Source organism: Astyanax mexicanus, chromosome 23, assembly GCF_023375975.1.
Source record: "Astyanax mexicanus isolate ESR-SI-001 chromosome 23, AstMex3_surface, whole genome shotgun sequence".
NCBI lineage: Eukaryota > Metazoa > Chordata > Actinopteri > Characiformes > Acestrorhamphidae > Astyanax > Astyanax mexicanus.
The window spans coordinates 23,053,182-23,075,689 of record NC_064430.1 but is presented as its reverse complement, the minus strand read 5'-3'; the positions used below and the strand labels follow the sequence as shown (position 1 = coordinate 23,075,689).

General features: G+C 38.4%; 3 protein-coding genes across 4 annotated transcripts; 1 reads left to right on the top strand and 2 right to left on the bottom strand.

Annotated features, from left to right (window-relative positions):
• Positions 1-880: 880 nt before the first annotated feature.
• LOC103027751 (gastrula zinc finger protein XlCGF57.1-like) lies at positions 881-4,566 on the bottom strand. Its single transcript, XM_049471286.1, has 2 exons — positions 4,436-4,566; positions 881-3,371 (listed from the first exon to the last, which is right to left on the bottom strand). Exon 2 carries the CDS (start codon positions 3,260-3,262, stop codon positions 1,547-1,549), a length of 1,716 nt encoding a protein of 571 aa, XP_049327243.1. The 5' UTR covers positions 3,263-3,371; positions 4,436-4,566; the 3' UTR covers positions 881-1,546.
• Positions 4,567-8,156: 3,590 nt separating this feature from the next.
• On the bottom strand, positions 8,157-13,805 carry LOC103023109 (gastrula zinc finger protein XlCGF26.1). Of its 2 annotated transcripts, none has more exons than XM_049471285.1 (2): positions 13,646-13,805; positions 8,157-10,791 (listed from the first exon to the last, which is right to left on the bottom strand). In XM_049471285.1, exon 2 carries the CDS (start codon positions 10,673-10,675, stop codon positions 8,909-8,911), a length of 1,767 nt encoding a protein of 588 aa, XP_049327242.1. In that variant the 5' UTR covers positions 10,676-10,791; positions 13,646-13,805; the 3' UTR covers positions 8,157-8,908. The 2 variants fall into 2 exon arrangements, with proteins under 2 accessions (XP_049327242.1, XP_015463453.3); XM_015607967.3 differs by lacking the exon at positions 13,646-13,805 and adding an exon at positions 11,835-11,947.
• Positions 12,338-15,915, top strand: LOC103042743 (zinc finger protein 665-like). Its single transcript, XM_049471289.1, has 2 exons — positions 12,338-13,251; positions 14,225-15,915. Exon 2 carries the CDS (start codon positions 14,381-14,383, stop codon positions 15,668-15,670), a length of 1,290 nt encoding a protein of 429 aa, XP_049327246.1. The 5' UTR covers positions 12,338-13,251; positions 14,225-14,380; the 3' UTR covers positions 15,671-15,915.
• Positions 15,916-22,508: the final 6,593 nt, after the last annotated feature.

The following is a 22,508-nucleotide window of genomic DNA, read 5'->3' as shown; positions in this document are numbered from 1 at the left end:
AGGCCGGGATTCAGCATGTTAATAAGAGATAATTAGGATATGTATTTGTTTTAATTTCTAGTTATATTTACAAACCCAATATTAACATAATTATCATTATTAAAGTGTAACTTCCTTCTGATGTTGCACGTTTGCTTAACCCTTAGAACCCCACTGACGCATATTGCGTCAAAAATCATGCATTTTTTATACAGCTTAATTACTCAGGAATGCGTCAACGCACTAACATGACTCATACACGGTGACAAACAGGGAACCCTATTGTTTCTAAAAACAGCACTGACATCACGCTGAACTGAAGTGTTTTTGAGAAATCTGTTGTGAAATACACCTAAAGAATAGGCTTACCTTCATATTTCCATATTGATTCAGAAACTGACGTGGTCTCTTAATTTTTTCCAGAGCTGTATATTATCACTTATTATAAAAAAATAAAATAAATTTAAAAACACACAAGGCTTTTAAATTTTATTTTTTCAGCAGTATGTTTTGCATAGAGCTTATTTGGTGTATGGAACTTAGGTAGGGCCCAAAATATCCAGCCTGACCCGTCCTGCCCCATATACTGTCATTATGAGCTCAAACCCTGTTTTAAAACCAACATTTTTTAAGTAGAGCATTAAAACAGCTTTAATATAAAAATATTTTCAGGCTGTTTGAATGAGCAAAATCTGTTCAGAATGAGGTTAATTAACATTACAACACTGAAGAAGCATAGACCCATTGTTTATGGAAAATGTTTATTAAGAACCGATCTCCGAAAGATTAAAACATGAACAATAATAACAATGATCCACAGCCTAAACGTCGATGAATTAGGCTACAAGAATGATGTCTGAATGACTTTCCTCTAATCTAATATACTTTTACATGGTTTAAGAATAGAAAATACTTTCTAAACAAACTAACTTTTTTATATTGAGCTTATAGTCTAAGTGCAAAAACACAAAAAAATGTATTAAGGCTATACACTGCACAGTGCTGTGAGTCAATTTTTTTTTTAAATACACTTTCATTTGTTACTTTGCTATACTGTGATTATCATGCCATAGCTTTATATGAAATTAAAATAGCATTAAAAAACAGACACCCATGTCCCAGACCATTTTCTTGAGTCTGACCCGACCTGAGAAGAAAGGTGGGAAATCTCGGGCGGAGAAACTATATTATTTAGCAATTAATATCCTTCCTATTATTACAATTGTTTTTTTTTGTTGTTAAATATTCACCATAAAGCTACCAACCCATGTAGCAACAGATTTTGCTGAGTTTTTATTCCCCATATGAAAATATGGTATGCAAACATTTTGGGACCTTTTAAACATAAAGATGATAACAAATAAACTCAAGATGACAGGTAAATCTGCACAGGGTAACACAGCCACCACTTAGTAACATCTAAGCAAACACATGCAAAACCATAGCAATCACCTTGTCACACTGTGACCCTCAACATAATATAAATATACATTGGTAAAAGAATTAAGAATAAGAATAAGAATGTTTGGAGTTGTCTGCAGTCGCCCCTTCACTATACATTTTTTGGTCATTCCACAACAGTGTATTTTGTTTTATGAATATTATATGCTTCAGAAACTTTTTCTTCTTCTTCTCTATAAACAAGTTCCTTGCTTGTAACATCTTCGTTGGGGCCTGAACTGGTTGAAGGAGTGTTACTGTCTACTGCTGTGGCAGTACACTTGTGTCTCTTAAACGAACGTAAATGCCTAAAGTTCTTTCCACAGTTTGAGCAGGAATGTGGTTTCTTTCTTGTGTGAACACGCTGGTGTACTTGGAGTTTTCTCATTCGATTAAAACTCTTACCACACTCTGAGCAATGATGCGGTTTCTCCTCTGTGTGAACTCGCTGATGTATTCTGAGGTTACTTAGTTGAGCAAAATTCTTCCCACAGGCTGAGCAATAATACGGTTTCTCCCCTATGTGAACTCGCTGGTGTAGCTGGAGTTTACTCAGTCGACTAAAAACCTTGCCACACTCTGAGCAGTAAAACGGTTTCTCTCCTGTGTGAACACGCTGGTGATCTTGGAGTTTACTCAGTTGAGTAAAACCCTTACCACACTCTGAGCAGTAATATGGTTTTTCTCCTGTGTGAACACCTTTGTGTATTCTGAGGGTACTCGCTTGAGTAAAACTCTTCCCACAGACTGAGCAGTGATAAGGTTTCTCTCCAGTGTGAATGCACTGGTGTAGCTTGAGATAATCTGGTCGACTAAAACTCCGCCCACAGACTAAGCAGTGATACGGTTTCTCCCCAGTATGAATGCGCTGGTGTAGCCGGAGAAGAGTCAATCGAGTAAAATTTTTCCCACACTCTGAGCAGTAATGCGGTTTCTCCCCAGTGTGAATGCGCTGGTGAAGCCGGAGAAGACTCGCTCGAGTAAAATTCATTCCACACTCTGAGCAGATGTACGGTTTCTCATTTGTATGACTGCGCTGGTGTAGTTTTAGTTTACTCCATCGCAAAAAATCCTCCCCACACTCTGAGCAGCGATGCTTTTTTTGTCCAGAGTGAGTGAGCTGGTGTGTTTTTAAATTACTCTGTTGAGCAAAACTCTTTCCACACTCTGAACAGTGATACGGTTTCTCTCCAGTGTGAATGCGCATGTGTTTTTTGAGAGAACCCGGTTGATTAAAATTCTTCCCACAGTCTAAACAGTGATATGGTTTCTCCCCTGTGTGAATGCGCTTGTGTCTGTTAAGCTCACTCTGTGTAATAAAACTCTTCCCACAGTCTGAGCAGTGATACGGTTTCTCTCCTGTGTGAATGCGCTGGTGTCTTTTCAGATCACTCTGTGTAGTAAAACGTTTCTCACAGTCTGAGCACTGATGCGGCTTTTCTTCTGTGTGAATGCGCAAATGCTTTAGAAGATGACTCTGTGAGCTAAAACACTTCTCACAGTCTGAACACTGATATGATTTCTCATTGGTGTGAATAAGCTGATGTCCTACAAGATTACTCTCTTCAGTAAAACTCTTCCCACTGTCTGAACACTTATATGGTTTCTCGTCAGCATGAATTCGCTGGTGTATGTTGAGGTAAATCTGTGTAGTAAAACTTGCCCCGCAGTCTGAACACGTATACGGTTTCTCTCCTGTGTGAATGAGCTGGTGTCTTTTGAAATCACTCTGTAGAGTAAAACTCCTTCCACAGTCTGAACAGTGGTGAATTTTTACTTCGGTTGGACTTGGATTCATTGAGATCAGGTCTGGAGATTCTTCTGTATGTGTTATGCTTAACATTTTTTTGGCAGGTTCAAAAAATATCTTGATAGTTGTTTGCTGACAAACTTCAGCCGGATAGGAAAGTCAACACTAGAGGCAGAAGACTGGGATCATCTTCTCATCATTTCTGGAAGAGAAAAGAAAAAAATGTGTAGTGCAACAAAAGCAGGCAATTTAACTGCTGACAATTATTTAAAGTTATTTACACTGTAAAAAGTATAAATATTATTTTACTATATAAGTAACAAAATCAACTTTTTTCCCCCTTAAATTCCACTGTGAATTTTCTGTGTTAACAAGGATACAATGACAGACACTGGGTTTAAACCTGTTCTTTAAATTAAATATAATAAACACACAGGCAGGGGGTTGTATTTTAGTATGTAATAGAAAAGGTATTTGTTCAGACCCATTCACACGGGTCAGCAAATTCAATAGTTTCTTCGATTACAGCAGCTAAATATTAGAACTGTTAGAACAGTCAGACTGTGTTTGTGTTTTGGTTCTTCAGCTGAAGTGTAAAAATGTCTATGGGTTTAGCCCGGGTTAAACATTTGTGTTGTAGATAAAATAATATCTGTAAAAAATCAGGTAAAGTTACGATGCTTGATGCAGCAGAAATAACATTTTTGCTTTCTGTAATCAGGTTGTACTTATCAGTTTCGAAAAAAGAGACACTGGTATCCTGATTCAGCTCCTCTGGAGGACCTATTACCTTCCTTTGCTCACAGTAACTATACCTTAAACATGGCGGGGCTCCGGTAAAGCTACGGGTAGTGAACACACGTGACTGTCAACGACCAATACCCGCTAATAACCCTAATAACCAGGAAGTAAACCAGCCCAGGCGGAAACACGTCACGACCTCTAGTACACAGTCTATTGCAGTAGAATTATGATGAGATTTTATATTAAAGCTGTTTAAATACAGAATGACCCTCAATCCCCCTTCACTTCTATTTAAACTCGGGTAGAAACTCTGTGTGTGTGTGTTTATATGAACATATCTATAATATTAGAGTCCTAAAGTGTAAATAGGAGACTGTAGATCAGAGGAACTAGGAGAAGATGATCAGCTGCTGCTCCTGGATGAAGCTGCTGCTGCTGCTTCTGATGTTGGTGTGTTTTGATGTGTTTCTGTGTATCTAGGAGTAAATGTAGAACAGTGTGAAGAGCGGAACTTCTCCATACCTTCTGTAGATCAGCTCATCCTGTTCCTTTAGCTGTGGAAGACCGGAGGTTCTAACAGAGCAGCTTTATGGAGAGACTGCCCACTGCCTGTCTCCTCCATTATACCAGAAAATACCTGCAGACCGCTAGAGGGAGCCCGCGAGTCAGACCTCAATCAATGGAGGTGAATGGAGCTAAAAGGATTAAAACACATAAAAATATATATATTCTGTTTTGAGGAAATGAGTACAGTTTATAGTTAAAAAAATAATCAAACACTTATAAACTATTATTCTTAATTGCTCCAAATGAACTATGAATTCAGACCTGAATTATCTCCAGTGATGGAAAAAAGTCTTTAATGCACAGAAAAGTTTTTAAACTTCTACTACAAAACCATCCATAAACAGTAAAAAAAAACATGATTAAATGTTCTAAATCACATTTAATTAGTAAAAGTTAGCTATTACTTTGCCTCAATGGCTCTGGTACTACTACAGTATTTTTCCAGTGCAGTGGGCAGGGCCAAGCTACTGTTTCATTCATTTATAAACATGTTCATTGGCTGGGTCTTGGTCTATTCTGTTAAACAACAGCTCTCAAATAGTGTTTTATACAACAAAACATTTAAAAATAAAGAAAATACATGATGTCTATTGTAATGGATGCAGGGTCTGAAAAGGTTAACACAGAACTTCTACAGAGAAAACTACGGTGGCCGAGAAAGCCCAGCGCAGTGCAAATTGAAAAGCGCTGCAAAAGCACAAAACACATCCATCAAAATTACAACACAGGCGCAGCAAATAGAAAAACGCCCTGCAAACAGAAAAACGCGCTGCAAATAGAAAAACACGCTGCAAATAGAACCACAACACAACAGAAGTGAGTCACAACACAACAGAATTTTCCCGGGGGACCTTAAAAGATGCTGTACCAGCTGTATACAAAGGACAATAAGTGGCAAACAAGCTTCTGAAAAGTAAGTTATGTTTATTACCTGTGATTACCACGGTTGTGTGCATATTATTAAAAGTTCTGCTTCACAAAACGCCTTGTTTGACACTTATTGTCCTTTGTACACATAGTGAAGTCCGAGACGTTACTGAAGACGCAGCTTAGCTGGTACAGTATCTTTTAAGGTCCCCCGGGAAAATTCCGTTGTGTTGTGACTCACTTCCGTTGTGTTGTGGTTCTATTTGCAGTGCGTTTTTCTTTTTGCAGCGCGTTTTTCTATTTGCTGCGCCTGTGTTGTAATTTTGATGGATGTGTTTTGTGCTTTTGCAGCGCTTTTCAATTTGCACTGCGTTGGGCTTTCTCGGCCACCGTAGAAAACCCATTTGACAACAATGCAGTTTTTCAGACACTAGAGGGAGCTCCCCTAATGAATAGGTTCAGAAAGAGCAAACGAGCAAAATCAGAGTTTATAGATATTTGATGATTTTTATATTAAATAATGTGTTATACCCCTGTAGGTCAGGTTTTGAGAAGGAAGGAGACCACGTTTAAAATGTTTAAAACTTTAAATTATTGTTTAACAGCTTTAAATTATTCTAACTATTCTTATCTGCTGAGCTGAAACATTTGACATTGTTCTGTGTTAAGGAACTGAGTACAGTGTTATATTTTCCCTGAAAATCTGACTGAAATCATTGACGTAAACTGACCAATTTCCCTTTTCCAACCAAAAAACGTGTTGCCTGATAACAAAAATCTACAAAAACAAACTAATAAAGCGTGCAGATTAGTTCTCTGCTTGGTAACTTTAGCTAGCCCTCAGCTAACCTTAGTTTTCTCTTAACTAACGTTAGGTAACTCAAGGCTAAAGTTAGTATGTTAGTTAGCTATCCGGAAACCTTAGTTTTCTCTCAGGTAATGTTAGCTAGCTCTCCGCTAACCTTAGTTCTCTCTCAGCTAACGTTAGCTAACTCACCGGTAAAGTTAGTATGTTAGCTAGCCCTCTGTTAACCTTAGTTATGTCTTGGATTAGATAGGAACCACTGTAAAACATATTTATTAGGTTTTAAAATATAGTCCAAAACCAAATAGTTTTAGTTCTTCAAAAAATAAAGGATCAAGTAGTCACATCCCCAGAAGTGGATTTGAGCAGAGAATACCCCATAGTGTCCTACCCAGAAAGAAATGTTAGAATTGTTTTTGGACTGAAATAGCTTTTTATTAATTAGCTATACATTTCATTCAGTTATACGAATTGTGTTGTCAAGGGCGTAGGAGCAGGCTTGATATTGGGGGGGACACATTTGCCAATATGAACCCAAGCCCACTCTATAGTTTCCTAGAACAACATTTGTGGTAATTACTTTTAATTAAAAGTAAATTATTATTATAAGGTGATTTTATGACCTAAACATGTTACTCCACATTACAGTTACTGTTGTTAGAAAAATTATGCAAGCAATGTCTGAGTTATCACCTAATATTTAAAATAATATAACAGATTATTATTATTGTTATTATTATTATTATTATTATTATTATTATTATTATTATTATTATTATTATTATGTATTGGCATGTCAATTCTGTTGTATATTTACATTTTCTCCTGCACTTTTATTTTTTTCTACTGAGAGCTCTTCTTAAGATGGTGTCCTTTTATGTAAAAGAATGTAACTTTACGTTTCATAGAGACTTTTATAAACGTCAGGATATGTGGTCTTACTGTGAAATACAAATGAACAGAAGTCACGTTACAGCAGTGTTTCTCAACCCAGTTCTTATATATTCTACTGCATATTAACACTGTTCTGCATATTCTAGAGCTTCCTCTGGTGGATATACATGATTAATTTAGGCTCCATAGGGGGCTAAAGGATTTTAACAGGTAAACTCAGTAAATGACTGTTTATTAGCTGATCAGGTGGAAAACACTAGTTTAGGGCAGTGATCGGGGTTAAGTAACTGCTTTAAACTACCAACTTAAAGTACTGTACGAAATTCTGGCGATCATCTACATCCAGCTTCTAGATAACTAGTTAGTTAAATCAATTTTCGTTCATTATAGCTCATTATAAGTCCTGTAATCCTAAATGAATAAACAGTTTGAAAATTAAAGTGATTAGCTGATCAGGTACAGGGAAACATTACATATATATTTTATTTTTTTCCTTTAACCCTGACTCCCAATCTAGCTAATTCCAAAGATAAGCTTACACACTAACACAGCTGCAGTTTATTAATCACAGTGGGTTTAATCTGTGGGCTGATTCAGAGACGTGTATTTTTAACCAGCTAGCAGAAACATATCATCTCAGTTTACGTGGTTAGATACCGTTACCTTTCTGTTAGTAAAATCTCCGTATATCCAGATCTGTTTTAAAATCAGCTGAAGCTGCTGCGTCCCGATCCCGCTGCTAAATCTCACAGCGAGGGGGCGGGGCTTCCCCAACAGCAAACTGCCTCTGCTCCGCGCGCCGCAAAACCAGCAAGCTGATTGGCTGTTTCTACTGAGAGGCGTGACTTAATACCTGAACCGGCTCCGTGATTGGTCCGGTCTGTCTCCTCATTAATAGTACAGCTGACCTGAGCGAACTGATATCATTTTTGGGGGGGACAAATCCACCTGTTTCTAATATTGGGTGGGACATGTCCCACCCATCCCCCCCGGTTCCTACGCCTATGTGTGTTGTACATTGTTTAGAAACAATACAATGCACAACATTTCACTGCACACAATTTTACCACATGAAATCTAAAACATATATAATCACTTACTAGGAACAATAGTATAGTAACAGAAGTATATTTTGTATTCTCTATACTACAGCAAGAAGAAATTAAACAATAGATCAACACCAGCAGATGACATGAGTCTGCAAACCATTACTGATTGTGGAAACTTCACACTAGATTTTAAGCAGCTTGGACTGTGTGTCTCTCCACTCTTCCTCCAGACTCTGGACCTTTACCTCCAAAGATAATGCAAAATTTACTGATGGTTATTGATGGTTTGGGAAGCCATATCATCTGCTAAGAATGATTAATTGGTACAACTACACATATCAGTACTTCAATGGTTATTCTTCAAACCATATTAGAACTTCCTACAACTAAACAAAAAATGTATTATAATTCATTTTAATCTAGCTATCAATACGGCTACGTCAGGACTGTCTAACAATTATTGCATTCTGCAAAGCAAATCACAACTATATTGTTTACCAATTTATATCCTTATTTTTTCTGTAGAATGTTGACCATATAACTACCAACACCCTTCATTTAACATCTTTTCCCATATTTAAGTGTGGCATGCAAAAAAGATGATACACATAGGGTACCACAGCAACCACTTAGTAACACCTAAGCAAACACCTGTGAAACCATAGCATTCATCTTGTCACACTGTGACTCTCAACATGTATACATTGGTAAAATAATTAAGAATGTTTGGAGTTGTTTGCAGTCACCCCTTTACTATACATTTTTGGACCTTTGACTAGACATGGCATCTATGACACAACAGTGTATTTTGTTTTATGAATACACTTCAAAAACTTTTTCTTCTTCTTCTCCATAAACAAGTTCCTTGCTTTTTGTAACATCTTCGTTGGGGCCTGAACTGGTTGAAGGAGTGTTACTGTCTACTGCTGTGGCAGTACACTTGTGTTTCTTGAATGATAGTGAATAGTTGAAGTTCTTTCCACAGTTTGAGCAGGAATGTGGTTTCTTTCTTGTGTGAACGCGCTGGTGTTCTCGAAGTTTATTTAGTCGACTAAAACTCTTCCCACACTCTGAGCAATGATGCGGTTTCTCTCCTGTGTGAATGCGCTGATGTAGCTTTAGAAGACCCAGTAGCGCAAAATTCTTTCCACAGACTGAGCAGTGATGCGGTTTCTCTCCGGTGTGTGTGCGCTGGTGTATTTTGAGAGCACTCTGTTGAGTAAAACTCTTCCCACAGGCTAAGCAGTGATACGGTTTGTCTCCAGTGTGAATGCGGTGGTGTACTTTGAGATTCTCTGGCCGACTAAAACTCTTTCCACACTCTGAGCAGTAATACGGTTTCTCCCCGGTGTGAGTGCGCTGGTGTAGCTGGAGAGAACTCAGCTGAGCAAAACTCTTCCCACACTCTGAGCAGGTATACGGTTTCTCTCCTGTGTGAACGCGCTGGTGTATTTTGAGTTTAATCCGATGATTAAAACTCTTCCCACACTCAGAGCAGTGAAACGGTTTATCCCCTGTGTGAATGCGCTGGTGTACTTTGAGTCTAGTCCGATGATTAAAATTCTTCCCACACTCTGAGCAGTGATATGGTTTCTCTCCTGTGTGAATGCGCTGGTGTTGCTGGAGATAATCTAGTCGACTAAATCTCCTCCCACACTCCAAGCACTGATACGGTTTCTCTCCTGTGTGAATGCGCAGGTGTAGCTTGAATGTACTCAGTCGACTAAAACTCTTCCCACACTCTGAGCAGTGATGCCGTTTCTCTCCTGTGTGAATGCGCAAATGATTATTAAGACCACTCTGTGTGGCATAACCCTTTCCACACTCTGAGCAGATGTATTGTTTCTTTCTTGTGTGAGTGAGCTGATGTAGTTTCAGTTTAGCCAGTTGATTAAAATCCTTCCCACATTCTGAACAGTGAAATGGTTTCTGTCCAGTGTGAATGAGCTTGTGTACTTTGAAATTACTCAATGTATTAAAATCCTTTCCACATTCTGAGCAGTGATACGGTTTCTCTCCAGTGTGAATGCGCTTGTGTATTTTGAGATTGTTCTGTAGATTAAAACTTTTCCCACAGTCTGAGCAGTGATACGGTTTCTCTCCTGTGTGAACGCGCTGGTGTCTTTTGAGCTCACTCTGTGTAGTAAAATGTTTCTCACAGTCTGAGCACTGATGTGTTTTCTCTTCTGTGTGAATGCGCAAATGCTTTTGAAGATGACTCTGTGAGGTAAATCTCTGTGAGGAGCACTGATAGGCTTTCTCTCCAGTGTGAATATGCTGATGTCCTACAACATTACTCTGTTCAGTAAAACTCTTCCCACTGTCTGAACACTTATATGGTTTATCTTGAGCGTGAATGCGCTGGTGTATGTTGAGATAAATCTGTGTAGTAAAATTTGCCCCGCAGTCTGAACACGTATACGGTTTCTCTCCTGTGTGAATGAGCTGGTGTGTTTTGAAATCACTCTGTAGAGAAAAACTCCTTCCACAGTCTGAACAGTGGTGAATTTTCACTTCGCCTGGACTTGGATTCATTGAGATCAGGTCTGGAGATTCTTCTGTATGTGTTATGCTTAACATTTTTTTGGCAGGTTAACACTGATCTTTGTGAAATATCTTGATGGTTGTTTGTTGATAAACTTCAGCCAGATAGGAAAGTCAACACTAGAGGAAGAAGGCTAGGATCATCTTCATTTCTGGAAGAGAAAAAAGGAAACGTGTAATGCAACAAGGAAGATACACCCACAACAGACACTGTGTTTAAACCTGTTCTTTAAATTAAGTATAATTTAATTTAGTTTAATTTAATTTAGTCTGTAAAAGTTCCCAAAGACAAGGTATTTGTTCAGACCCGTCCACACGGGTCAGCAAATTCAACAGTTTCTTCGATTACAGCAGCTTAATATTAGAACTGTTAGAACAGTCAGACTGTGTTTGTGTGTTTTGGTTCTTCAGCTGAAATGTAAAAACGTCTATGGGGGTTAAACACTTGTATTGTAAATAAAAGAATGTTTTAATATCCAGGTAACATTACGATGCTGGATACAGCAGATATTGCATTTTTTGCTTTCTGTAAACAGGTCGTATATCAGTTTTGTTGACCAACGATAATTACTCTAAAAAAAGAGATACTGGTATCCTAATTCAGCTTGTTTGGGGGAGCTATTCCCTCACTTTACTCTTGCTTCTCCAGTTTTATTGCTTTATATTCTATTATGATTAAAAAAAACACACCGTTTCTAGTTCTTTCTCTGCACTGCTCACAGTAACAATACATTAAACATGGCGGCGCTCCGGTAACGATACGCGTAGTGAACACACGTAACTGTCAACGACCAATACCCACTAATAACATAAACACATAAGCAGGAAGTAAACCAGCTGGTATAAATCCAGGCGGAAACACGTCACGACTTCTAGTACACAGTACATTGCAGTAGAATTACTATTAGATTTTATATTAAAGCTGTTTAAATACAGGATGACCCTCAATCCCCCTTCACTTCTATTTAAACCCGGTAGCAGCTCTGTGTGTGTTTATATGAACATATCTATAATATTAGAGTCCTAAAGCGTAAATAGGAGACTGTAGATCAGAGGAACTAGGAGAAGATGATCAGCTGCTGCTCCTGGATGAAGCTGCTGCTGCTGCGGATGTTGGTTGTTGGTGTATTTTGATGTGTTTCTGTGTATTTAGGAGTAAATGTAGAACAGTGTGAAGAGCGGAACTCCTCCATACCTTCTGTAGATCAGCTCATCCTTATTCTGCAACAGAGCCGCACTCAACACTCTACACACACTCAAACCGCAAACACACACAGAGCTGTGGAAGACCGGAAGTTCTAACAGAGATGCTTTATGGAGAGACTGCCCACTGCCTGTTCCTGTGTATTTTTAAGACTGGTTCCATTGGTGGTGACCAATCAGTTTGGTTCAGCAAAAAAAAAAGATCCTCCTCAAAATCTTACCTACAGGGTTATAACACATTTTTCAATATAAAAATAGTCAAATGTCTATACTCTGAATTTGCTCTGTTGCTCTGTATGAAGCGGGGGAGCGCCCTCTACTGTCTGACAAACCACGATTTTGTCAAATGGGTTTTCTCTGTAGAAGTTCTCTGTTAACCTTTTCAGACCCTGCATCCATTACAATAGACATCATGTATTTTCTTTATTTTTAAATGTTTTGTTGTATAAAACACTATTTGAGAGCTGTTGTTCAACAGAATAGACCAAGACCCAGCCAATAAACAAGTTTATAAATGAATGAAACAGTAGCTTGGCCCTGCCCACTGCACTGTAAAAATACTGTAGTAGTACGAGAGCCATTGAGGCAAAGTTACAGCTAACTTTTACTGATAAAATGTGATTTAAAACATTTAATCGTTTTTTTTATTTTTTTTTTACTGTTTATGGATGGTTTTGTAGTAGAATTTTAGAATCTTATTTTTGTCCATCACTGGAGATAATTCAGGTCTAAATTCATAGTTCATTTGGAGCAATTAAGAATAATAGTTTATAACTGTTTGATTATTATTTTTTTAACTATAAACTGTACTCATTTCCTCAAAACAGAATATATATATTTTTTGTGTTTTTATCCATTTAGCTCCATTCACCTCCATTGTTTTGAGCTCTGACTCGCGGGCTCCCTCTAGCGGTGTGCAGGTATTTTCTGGTATAATGGAGGAGACAGGTAGTGGGCAGTCTCTCCATAAAGCAGCTCTGTTAGAAGCTCCGGTCTTCCACAGCTAAAGGAACAGGATGAGCTGATCTACAGAAGGAATGGAGGAGTTCCGCTCTTCACACTGTTCTACATTTACTCCTAGATACACAGAAACACATCTAAACACACCAACATCAGAAGAAGCAGCAGCAGCAGCAGCAGCTTCATCCAGGAGCAGCAGCTGATCATCTTCTCCTAGTTCCTCTGATCTACAGTCTCCTATTTACACTTTAGGACTCTAATATTATAGATATGTTCATATAAACACACACACACAGAGCTTCTACCGAGTTTAAATAGAAGTGAAGGGGAATTGAGGGTCACCCTCTGATCATAAATCTACTTCTATAGCTGCCTTTTTACCCCGCTGTGGAAAAATAACCCCACGGATTGTCCTGCTGTCCTGTAGCTTTACCTCTCCGATACAGCAGGTAAGCTGAGTTCATTAACTAATGTTATCCAGATTACCAGATCTATAGACCATTAACCTGCATCTTATTAACAATACTGTTCTGATTCTGTGTTCATATGAAAAACAGCCCAGGTAGCTATATAAAATATAAAATGCACTATTACTTATAATGTAATAATTTAGTTAGTAAGAGCATTACAGGAGCAACACAGGCTACACACTTACATGCAAAGAAGGTTAATATATATATCTTGGATTTGGATACCATTATATAGAATAAATTCACTTTTTAACCAGTTGGACACTAAATGTCTGTTACACACAGAGCTCGATGCTGTTCCATGCAAGATTTCAGTGTCAGTCAGTGTGACTAAAGGGAGCCCTTTTAATAGCTTTAAAGTGAGAAAACGTACCGTTTTTAGATGTTTTAGATGGTCCAGGCTATCAAACCAAACACAATGCATCGAGTCAGCCTGAGTTCACAAAATAAACAATAGAAGAAGAAAAATAATCAGTGTTGGGCTGGAATCAGACCCCCTTTTTTGCATGAAGCATATGTCGCTCAACAGTATTATGCTGGTGAATCCTATATCTACTCTGACTGTAGATTAAAGATTCACTAAACCCTATACAGACCTACACAATATGCAGATCAGTCAAGCAATAATACCAACCCCCTGCTGACGTCCAACCGTCTGTTTCTCACCGCTATCAGAGGCACAATTTAGCCAATCAGCTCTCCCTCCTGCCCTGCCCCTAAACCCATACATCACACAGTGCCCCTCCCACTACTCTTCCAAACTACTTTACTAAGTCACATATTGCATTTTTAGGATTGTTGCGGGCAAGACATTTGTTTTGTAAAGGTGTCCAATCCCTCATAAGTATGATCGAATGCTATTGGCAATAAAGTGTATATTTTGGGGTGTAACTAACATAAGTAATTGTCATTTGTTGCATTACACACTTATTTTTTTCTTTTTCTCCTCCAGAAGCGAAGACGCTCCTAGTCTCCTGCTCCTAGAGTTGACTTTCGCACCTGCCTGAAACAACCAATAATGAGAATTCACAAAGATCAGAATTAATCTGCCAAAAAAGGTTAAACACAACAAATCCAGAAGAATCTTGGGACCCTATCTCACAGAAAAATGTCAAGTCCAGCCAACGAGAAAACTCACCACTGTTCAGACTGTGGGAAGAGCTTTACTCAAAAGAGTAATCTGAAAAGACACCAGCGCATTCACACAGGAGAGAAACCGTATCACTGTTTGGACTGCGGGCTGAGCTTTACTACACAGAATTATCTTAAAACACACCAGCGCATTCACACAGGAGAGAAACCGTATACGTGTTCAGACTGTGGGGCGAGTTTTTATGCACAGGGTAATCTCAGAAGACATCAGCGCTCACACACCGGAGAGAAAGCCTATCAGTGCTCATACTGTGAGAAGAGTTTTACCTCACAGAGTCATCTTAAAAGGCACTGGAGCATTCACACAGGAGAGAAACCGCATCAGTGCTCAGAGTGTGGGAGGAGTTTTTCTACACAGAGTGATCTCAAAAAACACCAGCGCATTCACACAGGAGAGAAACCGTATTACTGCTCAGAGTGCGGAAAGTGGTTTGCTCAACAGAGTAATTTTAGAAAACACCTGCAGATTCACACTGGACAAAAACCGTTTTATTGCTCAGAGTGTGGAAAGAATTTTAATCGACTGGGGAATCTGAAACTACACCAGCTCATTCACACACGAGAGAGGCCGTATATCTGCTCAGAATGTGGAAAGGGTTACACTACACGGAATAATCTTAAACATCATTTGCGCATTCACACAGGAGAGAAACCGTATCAGTGCTCTGACTGCGGGAAGTGTTTTATTCAATTGGGTACTCTCAAAAATCACCAGCGCATTCACACTGGAGAGAAACCGTATCACTGCTCAGACTGCGGGAAGAGATTTTCTCAACGGAGTCATCTCAGAATACACCAGCGCGTTCACACAGGAGAGAAACCGTTTCACTGCTTGGAGTGTGGGAAGAGTTTTACTCGACGGAGTCTTCTCCAGCTTCACCAGCGCATTCACACCGGGGAGAAACCGTATCACTGCTCAGCCTGTAGCAGGAGTTTTACTCGACTGGCTTATCTCCAGCTACACCAGCGCACGCACACTGGATTGAAACCGTATTACTGCTCAGCCTGTGGGAAGAGTTTTATTCGACTGAGTTATCTCCAAAAACACCAGCGCGTTCACACAAGAAAGAAAACACATCACTGCTCAGACTGTGGGAGGAGTTTTACTACACAAAGTAAACTCTATCTACACCAGCGCATTCACACAGGACAGAAACCACATTACTGCACAGTCTGTGAAAAGAGCTTTAGGCATTCAGGTTCATTCGAGAAACATAAGTGCAGTAAAAACAGTCAGAAAATTTGACAATAACACTTCTTTAACCTCCCCTGGTCTAACCCAGATTTTAAAAATTCCAACAGGAAAAAATCTTTTTTTTTTTTTTTTAATCAGTTTTTGAAGCATATTTCTAAAACTAAATAAACGGTTGCATGATTAATGACAGGTCTAGCCAAAGGTCCAAACATAGAAAATGCCCTTCAAACTCAGGACGCATCAGATTATAAGGCACATTATGTGACACTAGTAAGGAACAGGGGTGTTATGCTTTCCTGTTATGCTTTGTTAGTCTTATCGCTGTAATTCTTAAAAAAAAATCATTTTCTTTAAAGGCAAGTGATTGATGGATGTTAATCTACATAGATTTCTTTCCTGGAAACTTAAACATTTTAATTGGGGATTAAAGCGCTTTGGTTATTTACAGTAAGCTTAGTAGATTTCTGGATTCCCACTGGGTGCAGCAGCATTAGCATTAGCAGCTAACCACTAGTGCAGAGTATAATCCTGAGTATTCCAGTAAGCCAGGGCGCTATCAGCTAGCGGTTCGGCCCATAAAGCTTGTTTTAACATGGTAAAATGCAGACTACAGACCAATAATTCTCACCTGTGAATGTCAAAAGAGCTAGCGTATTTAGCGGGTAATGCTAATGCTTTCCCAGCAGTGCTAGCCAGGGTTAGCAGCAGGCTACAGACTGATAATTATTTCTGACCTCTGAACGACAAAAGAGCTAGTGCTTTGTGTGGTTAGCAGCTAATGCTAATACTGCTCCAGTACTGAAACTGAAACTCTTGTATAACTCTGTACTTCAGTGGAGTGGCTTTACTGCTCCTTAATACCTGACTGGTACAATTCATACAAAAGGAGCACCGGATTATAAGGCACACTAACAAATTTTGGGAAAATGTAAGGATTCTAAGTGCGCCTTATATTGCGAAAAATACTGTAAAAATGTTTTACTGTGCAAACTGCAACATATTAAAAATGACAGTACCCTTGCTCCAGTTCTGTGAGATTGTTATTAATAAGCATTTATTAATGATGGGGAGAGGACAGGACACAATAAGTTGAAGCAGACACATTACAAAGTTAACCAATCACATGCCTACGCACGGAGCTTCCACACTTGGGGCAGTTTGCATCGGAGTCCACTTGAAAACCACTGATTTCAGGCAGACCAGGGATCAGTACTCTGGACTGCTGCCGGACATGAAAGCAGCTTTCACAATTGACTTAAGGTACCAGACCCGCGGGGACAGCGCACCTGGGTTAGCCAACACACGTTATGCTAACCTGATTATCACCAGCTAACCTGCTGTTCCTCTGCTGTTTGGATGTGCTGTTCCACACAGTGCTTCTAGCAGCGAACAACGTTAAATCATTTTGTGTTACAATAGTTTTATATGTGTGGTACAGTATGTGTTTACCGCCCTGCACTACTATACAGGTCTAATAAGCCTGAAACACTAAACATAAAAGTATGGATATCTGTGACTGTAATTTCACCAAAGAGGAATGATTGTACTTATGCATATAATTTGCATAAAGATGTTGTTTTTGATTAATCTGTGTTCGTTTGGGGAGGGGAAACTGACGGGTGCTCTCGCCCTCATAATGTGCTTTTAATTTTTTTTCTCTCTCTCTTTTTCGACTGCCATTGAGTGTAGTAACCTGTTAAACTATTGTACTGTATTTTATCTTTTGTTAATCATTTTTTCTATATATGTGTATAAACATGTTTTTAAGTAAAAAAAAAAAAAAACTTGGACTCATGGATATCTTTTCAAACTTTTTCAGATTAGTAGAACAACACAAGGACATTATTGGTTCTATTCTGCACTTACATGTTTTTGTTAAATATACCAGCAGAGAGGATTTCATTAGAGGAAGAACTGATTAATTCAATTATCTAATGATTTAATAGATTAAGTACTAGAATGTCAAGTTTTTAGGTAAAGTATCTAAAGTAAGTATTCTTTCATAATTACAGCAATAATTTAGGCGTGAACAGTCGTTATTGCGAGAAGTTAAATTTAACATACACTGGTGCTTTATATTGTATATTTTCACCTGAATAACCAGCATTTCAACCACAAAAGCTAATTTTGAGCGGGATACAAATGTGAACAAAACATACAATAAAAAAATAATACATTTATTACAAATCTGAATTTATTTAGTGTTAATGCAGCAACATACAGTATAGTATTAAAACGAGTTTCAGCATTACAGATACATAAAAAAAACCCAGAAGAAACAGGATACTTTTGGATAAGAGTAAAATTAAACGAACAGGTCGACACATTCACAACCCATATATATATATATATATATATATATATATATATATATATATATATATATACAGTTGTGGTCAAAAGTTTACATACACTTGTAAAAAAACATAATGTTATGGCTGTCTTGAGTTTTCAATAAGTTCTACAACTCTTATTTTTCTGTGATAGAGTGATCGGAACACATACATGTTTGTCACAAAAAACAGTCATAAAATTTGGTTCTTTCATAAATTTATTATGGGTCTGCTGAAAATGTCACCAAATCTGCTGGGTCAAAAATATACATACAGCAACATTAGTATTTGGTTACATGTCCCTTGGCCATTTTCACGGCAACTAGGCGCTTTTGGTAGCCATCCACAAGCTCCTGGCAAGCTTCAGGTCGAATGTTTGACCACTCTTCTTGACAGAATTGGTGCAGTTCAGCTAAATGTGATGGTTTTCTTGCATGAACCCGTTTCTTTAGCACTGTCCACATGTTCTCAGGACTTTGGGAAGGCCATTCTAAAACCTTAATTCTAGCCTGGTTTAGCCATTCCTTTACCACTTTTGATGTGTGTTTTGGGTCATTGTCTTGTTGGAACACCCAACTGCGCCCAAGACCCAACCTTCGGGCTGATGGTTTTAAGTTTTCCTGCAGAATTTGGAGGTAATCCTCCTTCTTCATTATCCCATTTACTTTCTGCAAAGAACCAGTTCCACTGGCAGCAAAACATGCCCAGAGCATAATACTACCACCACCATGCTTGACAGTAGGCATGGTGTTCCTGGGATTAAAGGCCTCACCTTTTCTCCTCCAAACATATTGCTGGGTGTTGTGGCCAAACAGCTCAATTTTTGTTTCGTCTGACCAGAGAACTTTCCTCCAGAAGGTTTTATCTTTGTCCATGTGATCAGCAGCAAACTTCAGCCGAGTCTTAAGGTGCCTTTTCTGGAGCAAGGGCTTCTTTCTTGCACGGCAGCCTCTCAGTCCATGGCGATGTAAAACACGCTTGACTGTGGAGACTGACACCTGTGTTCCATCAGCTTCCAAATCCTTGCAGACCTGCTTCTTGGTGATTTTTGGTTGTTGACTCTTGACCATCCTGACCAATCTCCTCTCGGCAGCATGTGATAGCTTGCGTTTTCTTCCTGATCGTGGCAGTGACACAACTGTTCCATGCACTTTATACTTGCGTATAATTGTCTGCACAGTTGCTCTTGGGACCTGTAGCTGCTTTGAAATGGCTCCAAGTGACTTCCCTGACTTGTTCAAGTCAATAATTCGCTTTTTCAGATCCACACTGAGTTCCTTTGACTTTCCCATTGTAGCTTTTGTAGCTGAGTCTAATCACTGGGTCAAATGAGCCCTATTTAAATGGGCTCATGAGAAGTCAACAGCTGTAGTCAATCAGAATCACTTACAAGAAGTGAAGGGGCCATGACATGAAGCTAATTTGATTGACACAACTCGCTACATCACCAAAATTGACAAATTTTGTTGCTGTATGTATATTTTTGACCCAGCAGATTTGGTGACATTTTCAGCAGACCCATAATAAATTTATGAAAGAACCAAATTTTATGACTGTTTTTTGTGACAAACATGTATGTGTTCCGATCACTCTATCACAGAAAAATAAGAGTTGTAGAACTTATTGAAAACTCAAGACAGCCATAACATTATGTTTTTTTACAAGTGTATGTAAACTTTTGACCACAACTGTATATATATATATATATATATACAGTGAGTCCAAGAAGTATTTGATCCCTTGCTGATTTTCTTCGTTGGCCCACTAATAAAGACATGATCATTCTATACTTTTAATGGTAGATGTATTCTTACATGGAGAGACAGAATATTACAAAGAAAATCCAGAAAATAAATCTAAGGAATATATATTAATTGATTTGTATTTCATGGAGTGAAATAAGTATTTGATCCCTTAGTATTCATTAGCAGTTCTGGCTTTTACAGACCAGTTAGACACTCCCAATCAACTTGTTACCTGACCTGAAGCCACCTGTTCTCACTAATCACTTGTGTGAAAAACACCTGTCCACAGAATCAGACAGATCACACAGATTTCAAGTCTCCAACATGGGTAAAACCAAAGAGCTGTCACAGGACCTCAGAGTCAGAATTGTTGACCTTCACAAAGCTGGAATGGGCTACAAAAAGATTAGTAAGGTGTTGGATGTGAAAGTAACAACTATTGGTGCAATTATCAGAAAGTTTAAAGAGACAATGACAATCAACAGACCTCGGCCCGGTGCTCCAAAGAAGATTTCGCCTCGTGGGGTGGCAATGATGCTGAGAACGGTCAGAAATCGTCCTGCAACCACTCGGCAGGAGTTAGCAAATGACCTGAAGGCAGCTGGGACCACAGTTTGCAAGGAAACAATTGGCAACACTTTGCGCAACAATGGATTCACATCCTGCAGTGCCCGAAAGGTACCCCTGCTGAAGAGAGCACATGTGGAGGCGCGCCTCAAGTATGCCAATGATCATTTGAAAGATGAACCAAGTTATTGGGAGAAGGTTTTGTGGTCAGACGAGACCAAAATTGAACTTTTTGGCCTCAACTCCACCCGCCATGTGTGGAGGAAGAAAAATGCTGCCTATGACCCCAAGAACACTGTGCCCACCGTCAAGCATGGAGGTGGAAGCATAATGTTTTGGGGGTGTTTCTCTGCCAAGGGTACAGGGCTACTTCACCGCATCACTGGGAAGATGGATGGAGCCATGTACCGCACAATCCTGAGGGACAACCTCCTCCCCTCTGCCAGGGATCTGAAAATGGGCCGTGGTTGGGTCTTCCAACATGATAACAACCCTAAACATACAGCAAAGGCAACAAAGGATTGGCTCAAGAAAAATCACATTAAGGTCATGGAGTGGCCCAGCCAGTCGCCAGACCTCAATCCGATCGAAAATCTATGGAGGGAGCTGAAGGTCAGAGTTGCCAAGCGACAGCCCACCAACCTTCATGATTTAGAGAGGATCTGCAAAGAAGAGTGGGCCAAAATTCCCCCTGGTGTGTGTGCTAAACTTGTGGTTAACTACAACAAACGTCTCACCACTGTGCTTGCAAACAAAGGCTTTGCCACTAAGTATTGAGTGTGTTTGGCAAGAGGGATCAAATACTTATTTTCCTCATTGAAATACAAATTAATTAAAATATATTCTTTAAAATTATATTCTGGATTTTTTGTGTTGATATTCTGTCTCTCCATGTTAGAATATATCTACCATTAAAAGTGCAGAAGGATAGTGTCTTTATTAGTGGGCAAACAAAGAAAATCAGCAAGGGATCAAATACTTCTTGGACTCACTGTATATATATATATATATATATATACATACACGTGTATATATATATATATATATATATATATATATATATATATATATATATATATATATATATATATATACACGTGTATGTAGAGCTGGGCGATATGGGAAAAAATCTTATCACGATATAGTTTTCCATATCAGTCGATATCGATATGTATCACGATATAAATCAAATCACTTTGTGTCACACTTAAAGGTTTGTTTTTATTAGTGAGAGAATAAGGGAGTGATGGAAGTTTTATCACAATATTTTTTTCTGTATCTCCATAATTATTAGGGCTGGCCCGAATAGCATTTTTTGAGCTCCGGATATTTGGCAGTAATTGGTAGCGAATATTCCAATATTAGTTTTTAAAAAAAACAAATTAATCATGAACGCGAGCCAGAACCCGAGCTTGAACGTCAGCCTGACTCAGGCGCTGCATGAACTCGGGCTTTTTTCCAATTTTTTCCAATTTTCCATGACTGAAAAAAAAACTTGGGCTATAAGCTCAATATTAAATATTTCGTTTGTTTAGAAATTATTTTATATTCTTAAACCATGTTAAATTATATTAGATTAGTAGGGCTGGCCCGAATAGCGTCTTTTGAGCTCAGAATATTGGGCACTGATTGGCAGCCAATATTGGAATATTTGTTTTTAAAAAGACGGATTAAAAACTGATTAAAGTAAAACAAAAATTGCAACTCGGCCCCTTTAATTCACCACAAAGTTTTCCAAGACCCAGCCGGAAAAAAAAAGATTTCCCACCTTTTCCTCAGCTGGGTCGGGCTCAAAAAATGATTTGTGATAGGCTGTTTTTTGGTTTGTTTGTTTAAGCACTTAGGCTTTTGTACTGCTGCAGTGCAATATTTAGATTTTATATTCTGAAATTCGTTAGGTTTTATTTCTTTTAGCATTTTGAACTTTTTTTCCAATTTCAAATTTATTTTTTTCTGTTCGTTATGTTCTATCGGTCCTTGCGTTTTTTGTAGTTGAAGTTGAATTTAATATTGAAGTTCAATATTTCTAATTTATATTTTGAAATTCGTTAGATTATATTTATTATTGTATTTTGAGCTCACTTTAGTTGGTTATTTTCCAAATTCATATCTATTTTTCTGTTATTATTAAATGTTATTAGCTTATTAGCTTAGCTTGTCATTTAGCATACAGAACTTCTCACGGATTTTAAATGAATGTTGATTTATTAATTTAAAAGCTGTACCTTATTAAAAGTATTTTAA

Coding starts and splice junctions, on each gene's coding strand:
- LOC103027751 (XM_049471286.1), bottom strand. CDS start 3,262: ATGTTAAGCATAACACATACAGAAGAATCTCCAGACCTGATCTCAATG.
- LOC103023109 (XM_049471285.1), bottom strand. CDS start 10,675: ATGTTAAGCATAACACATACAGAAGAATCTCCAGACCTGATCTCAATG.
- LOC103042743 (XM_049471289.1), top strand. CDS start 14,381: ATGTCAAGTCCAGCCAACGAGAAAACTCACCACTGTTCAGACTGTGGG.